The 5,372-nt window shown below is 34.6% G+C and overlaps 2 protein-coding genes across 2 annotated transcripts; one reads left to right on the top strand and one right to left on the bottom strand.

The window, feature by feature from the left end:
• The first annotated feature begins 753 nt into the window (after window positions 1-753).
• Window positions 754-1,101, top strand: LOC142549945 (secreted RxLR effector protein 161-like). Its single transcript, XM_075659189.1, has one exon. The coding sequence runs from the start codon at window positions 754-756 to the stop codon at window positions 1,099-1,101; it is 348 nt and encodes a 115-aa protein (XP_075515304.1).
• A 2,270-nt stretch (window positions 1,102-3,371) lies between these two features.
• Window positions 3,372-4,350, bottom strand: LOC142548909 (chlorophyll a-b binding protein 3C, chloroplastic-like). The gene has a single exon (XM_075657545.1). The coding sequence runs from the start codon at window positions 4,269-4,271 to the stop codon at window positions 3,477-3,479; it is 795 nt and encodes a 264-aa protein (XP_075513660.1). The 5' UTR covers window positions 4,272-4,350; the 3' UTR covers window positions 3,372-3,476.
• Window positions 4,351-5,372: the final 1,022 nt, after the last annotated feature.

Here is a 5,372-nt window from a genome sequence, read left to right as displayed (position 1 = left end):
GAAATAGAGAAACCAAAATTCAAGGCAAGGCTAGTAACCAAGGTTTTTTCCCAAATTGAAGAAATTGATTACCAAGATATTTTCTCACCATTAGTCAAGCATAGGTCCATAAGATATGTTTTATCCATAGTTGCTCAACATGATTTAAAGTTGGAACAACCAGACGTTAAGACAACATTTCTTCACGGGGAATTGAAAGAGATTATCTACACGAGTCAACCAGAGGTGTTTGAGGAAAATGAAGACATACCATTGGTCTGTTTACTGAAAAATCAGTTCATGGGTTGAAGCACGCACCGAGTCAATGGTATAAAAGATTTAATATCTTCATGATGGAACATGATTTTGTTAGAACTGAGCATGATTGGTGTGTTTATACCAAGAAAGTATCAGATTCAAACTTGTTATACCTACTTTTTAATGTCGATGATATGTTACTGGCATCTCAAAACAAATAAAGAAACTAAAGTTGTAAGTAAGTATTAAATTTCAGATGAAGGACTTAGGATCTGCTAAGAAAATTCTTGGAATGGAAATATTCATGCATCAAGACAAGAAGGAACTGTTCCTTACTCAACTAGGGTACTTGAGAAAGGTATTAAAATTTTTTGAAATGTCAAACTGTAAACATGTTATTGGGACTTCGCACGACACTTTAAGCTCTAGAATTTATAAACACCTCAAAATGATGAAGAAAAAGACAACATGAGATTAATATCGTATGCAAGTGGCGTAGGGAGCTTGATATATGTCATGGTCTGTACAAGACCTGATTTGGCACACTCAGTAAGCATTGTGAGCAGATTCATGGCCAATCCGGGGAAAGATCACCGGCTGGCCCTTAAATGGATATTTAGATATCTCAAGGGCTCTCTTAATCTTGGTCTCAGGTTTAAAGGCACGAAAGATGAATCAAGAACAGTCACTGGCTTTGTTGACTCAGACTTTGCATGTATTATCGACATAGGAAAATCTCTTGCTAGATATATCTTTACATTAAATGTTATTGCGGTTAGCTGGAAAGCCATGTTACAAACAGTTGTGGCACTATCGACTACACTGAGGCAGTTAAAAAAGCAATATGGTTTAAGGGGTTCATGAAGGATCTTGGACTAAAGCTGGATTGTGTTGATATTCACCGTGTAATCAAATTTTTGTCCATCTATCAAAGAACCAAATATTTCATGAACGAACAAAGCATATAGATGTCAAATTACATTTTGTGAGCGCCGTGGTTGAATCTGAAAAAGTTCTTGTAAAGAAATTTGGACAGATGACAATCCTACAGAAATGTGCACAAAGATAATCACAACCAGCAAGTTCAATCACTGGCTAGATCCGATCCATGTGACAATTGGGCTAGAGCTTAGAAGAAGATTGTCGGGGGTACTGGTATGAAATTTCAGGATAATTGTCAAGGTGGTGAATTTTAAATTCAGTGTCAATTATCCTGAATGAAGTCAACTATTCAGGTCAATAAGAAACAAATTTATAAGTTGGAGGTCGCGTGGGAATGGCCAACAAATGGGCCACCCATTGTTGGCCATTCCCACGCCCAAGCCCCCGCCTTGCCTGAAGTAATGTGTCTGGCCTGTGTAACATGTTCATTTAACTGAAGACAACAAGTGTAAATGCTGACTACGTTCCATTTTGAATACTAACATAGATGTTCTAAGGCTGCACTAAAAAACACCATTTTGGTGCAGATTTAATTCCTCCAATGGGGGCTGCGCTATTTCACCAAAATAGCTTGGTGATGTTGTAAGCTTCTTCGACACGAGTCCAAAACTGGTCTTTTGATTGGTTGATACCTATGATAGGATTTTGTGTTATGTCAAGATATATATGACATATAATCATGTCTTCTTCAACCTTGTAAGAAGCAGTTCTAGCATTGGATGCCATTAGCTTGCTTAGAAAATGATAATAAGATTGAGATTGTAGGTGTTATGATTTTATGATCCGGATATAGTTTATTTATACTGAAAAGACGATAAGATTGTAATCTTATCGAAGGGTCAAGATTACATGTAATCTGATCTAACGGTCCTTTTGTAGATAGGATTGGAATCTAATCAAACGGTCATGATTTAGATAGGAAATTTAATCCTACGGTCTCGATGTAGATAGAAATGTAATCCATCCAACGGATATGATTTAGATAGGAAATCTAATCCAATGATCATGATGTAGATAGGAATAGAATCCATCCAACGGCCATGATCTAATTGATAATTTAATTGATCATTCGTGGGATGAATATAGTCATTCAAATGTTTAAAGTTGTATTCTTATTATATTTGAAATTGTATCTGTATTGTATTCGAATTTGTATTCATATTTTTCAATTTAAATAATTTTCGTATATTAATTCATATTATATATAAATTAATTTATGTTATATAATTAAATTATAAACTTAAATATTATTATTTAAATTTATTAATAATAAAACATTAGTCATAATTTAAATATATTAAATAAAATATAATAATTAATATATGTAAAATAAAAAGAATATTTCGAGAATATTCTTATTGGTGTAAGATTTGAAGTAAATGTGTTGGAGATGGATGTGATATTTGATGCAAAAATCACACAATTTTAGTGGGAAATTTTCACCAAAATAGATTTTGTGATTGGAGATGGCCTAAAGACATGTATATTAGTGAATATTATAACATTCATCGTCTCATCAAAAAACGTGAAGTTCGTATATCACATATACATTATATTGACACTTCAATTCTCTCATATTCAGTTTAATATCAACACTATTATTAATAAATCTCACAGTCCACTCATTCATCTATATTATTATTTTACATTAAATAAATAAATTTTCAATTTTATTTACACCATTTAAATGATTATTATTTGAAATAAACAAAAAATATTATATAATTTTTTTGTTACTTCGAATTATTTCATTTTACTTGTAATTTATTCAAATTTAAAATATTATAAATTTGAAATAAAAAAGTCACACTTCCGTACAATTAATTAAAAACATATAAATATTCCGGAATATAAGCCTATATTATTATTAAGGGTTACAATGAAATGAAAACATATAATTAATTTTGTCATAACTAGTACATTCTTCTCATATTTACTTGTCCACCAAAGGACACAAATTAAAGCAACACTTTTGGAATTTAACCATTCGAATCATGTTATTCTGAATATTACTCAAAATATATTTTTTTAAACTTAAAAGAATGCATAACAACATAAAATATCGAGACCGCGATCGTTCGATGCTGTGATTTTTGTGTCCTCATTTAGAGGTTACGTGTTCTTTATAAATCGTCCATGAAATCTCTACTTATGATCAATCGAGCAAGTTCAATTGTTCCCTTGACAAACAATAAAACAGGAAAAACAATTCAGATTCAACTCAAAAAGGATCGTATTCTTCTAATTCACAGTAATTGAACGACAATCTCAATTGAGTGCGGTTTCAACAGTTAAATTCATTTTCCAGGGGTGAAGTTTGTAGCATATGCCCAGGCATTGTTGTTAACCGGGTCTGCAAGGTGGTCGGCGAGGTTCTCCAACGGACCTTTTCCGGTCACGATGGCCTGCACGAAGAATCCGAACATGGAAAACATGGCAAGTCTTCCATTCTTGAGTTCCTTAACCTTCAACTCAGAGAATGCCTCGGGGTCGTCAGCGAGACCCAATGGGTCGAAGCTGCCACCTGGGTATATTGGGTCGGTGACCTCGCCGAGTGGGCCGCCGGCAATACGGTAGCCCTCAACAGCCCCCATGAGAATTACCTGGGAGGCCCAGATGGCCAAGATGCTCTGAGCGTGGACCAAGCTTGGGTTGCCCAAGTAGTCAAGTCCACCTTCCTTGAAGATCTGAGATCCAGCCTTGAACCACACGGCCTCACCGAATTTAACACCATTGCGGGACAAGAGCTCTGGGAAGACGCACCCAAGGGCTCCAAGCATGGCCCATCTGCTGTGGATCACCTCCAGCTCACGGTTCTTGGCGAATGTTTCAGGGTCGGCCGAAAGTCCCGCGGTGTCCCAACCGTAGTCACCGGGGAATTCACCCTTGAGGTAGCTGGGGGCCTCACCAGAGAATGGTCCCAAGTACTTAACACGGTCAGGGCCATACCACGGGCTGCCGGATGAAGCAGGCTTTGAAGCAGTCTTCCTCATTGAGATCCTCCCGGTGCCATTGATCTCAGAACTGGATGGTGATTTCAGGGCCTTTCCAGCCAAGGCTGGGGAAGAGAGAGCCATTGTTGATGAAGCCATAGCAGTTGAAGGCTGGTTTTGCTGATTCTACTGCAGGATTGTCAAGTATACTCCGCGGCTTGAGTTGCGTTCGAGACCTGTGAAGGTATTTATACTAATTGGGCCTATCAAAAAGGATCAGATGCTGCAATACTATTGGCTGGTGGCATTCCAGGAATTGAAATTGAACGTCTATTTGGCAAGGCCTATCATCACTACTCGAAGATGGTAAATTTTTTCCCTTGAAACCAATAAGATTTTGCCAAGTGTGCCAATGGATACAATGAACTACGCTTACAAGGAATTATAGATAGCCTCCAACGAGGATAGGTGCTACCATGGTCGAGCTTTCAAACAGTTCTATTATCAATCAAAATAAATAGATTTTGTTGAAAAAATAAACTCAATCGACTGAAATTTTTATTGAAACCCAACAAATCAATTTGAACTAAAAATCTTCGGAATTTTAAAAAAATACAAAGTTGTGTATCGATCGATGAATTTCAAATATATGAATTTCTAATATATTTAAATGTATTTTTTTGTTTAGATAAGTATGACCATAAATTTCAAATTCACTCATTACATGTTTATATAGTATTTCATGTTAAAAAAATGTATTTCAAGTTCATTCAATAACTGTGTAATTTGAAATCCATTCTACTTTTATATCGCTAATGTTTAAACAAGTGAAGTGTTCATTTAAGATTTGAACAATTATTTTTTTTGTAAACAATAAAATTAATCAAAATTCATGAATTTTAAATTCATCTCCGAATGCTATAATTTTCATTAATAATTGGATTTATGTACTTCTAATTATGTAGACCACTGCATTTTTTATTTTTTACGGATTTTTTTATTGTATTTTTCAATTCTATGTCCCAAGTCGAATTTGTTCTCCAAGCCTATATATGCTCTATGGCCGACAAAATTTTTATTAATAAAATCGATTTAAATAGAAATTTTAATTAATTTAAATGAATTTTTAATAGAAATAACGGAAATTGAACCAAATAAACCGGTTTAATAGGCAACATTTAATTCAGTAGTTAAGTATATGTATTGCTATTATTAACATGTGAAGTTAGATTAAAGTTTTCGATGATGAATAATTATGTT

Source organism: Primulina tabacum, chromosome 6, assembly GCF_025594145.1.
Source record: "Primulina tabacum isolate GXHZ01 chromosome 6, ASM2559414v2, whole genome shotgun sequence".
Taxonomy (NCBI): domain Eukaryota; kingdom Viridiplantae; phylum Streptophyta; class Magnoliopsida; order Lamiales; family Gesneriaceae; genus Primulina; species Primulina tabacum.
This window is presented reverse-complemented; position numbering and strand designations above follow the sequence as displayed.

What these genes read in the sequence shown, in the direction of transcription:
- LOC142548909 (XM_075657545.1), bottom strand. Translation starts at nt 4,271, where the DNA reads ATGGCTTCATCAACAATGGCTCTCTCTTCCCCAGCCTTGGCTGGAAAG.
- LOC142549945 (XM_075659189.1), top strand. Translation starts at nt 754, where the DNA reads ATGGTCTGTACAAGACCTGATTTGGCACACTCAGTAAGCATTGTGAGC.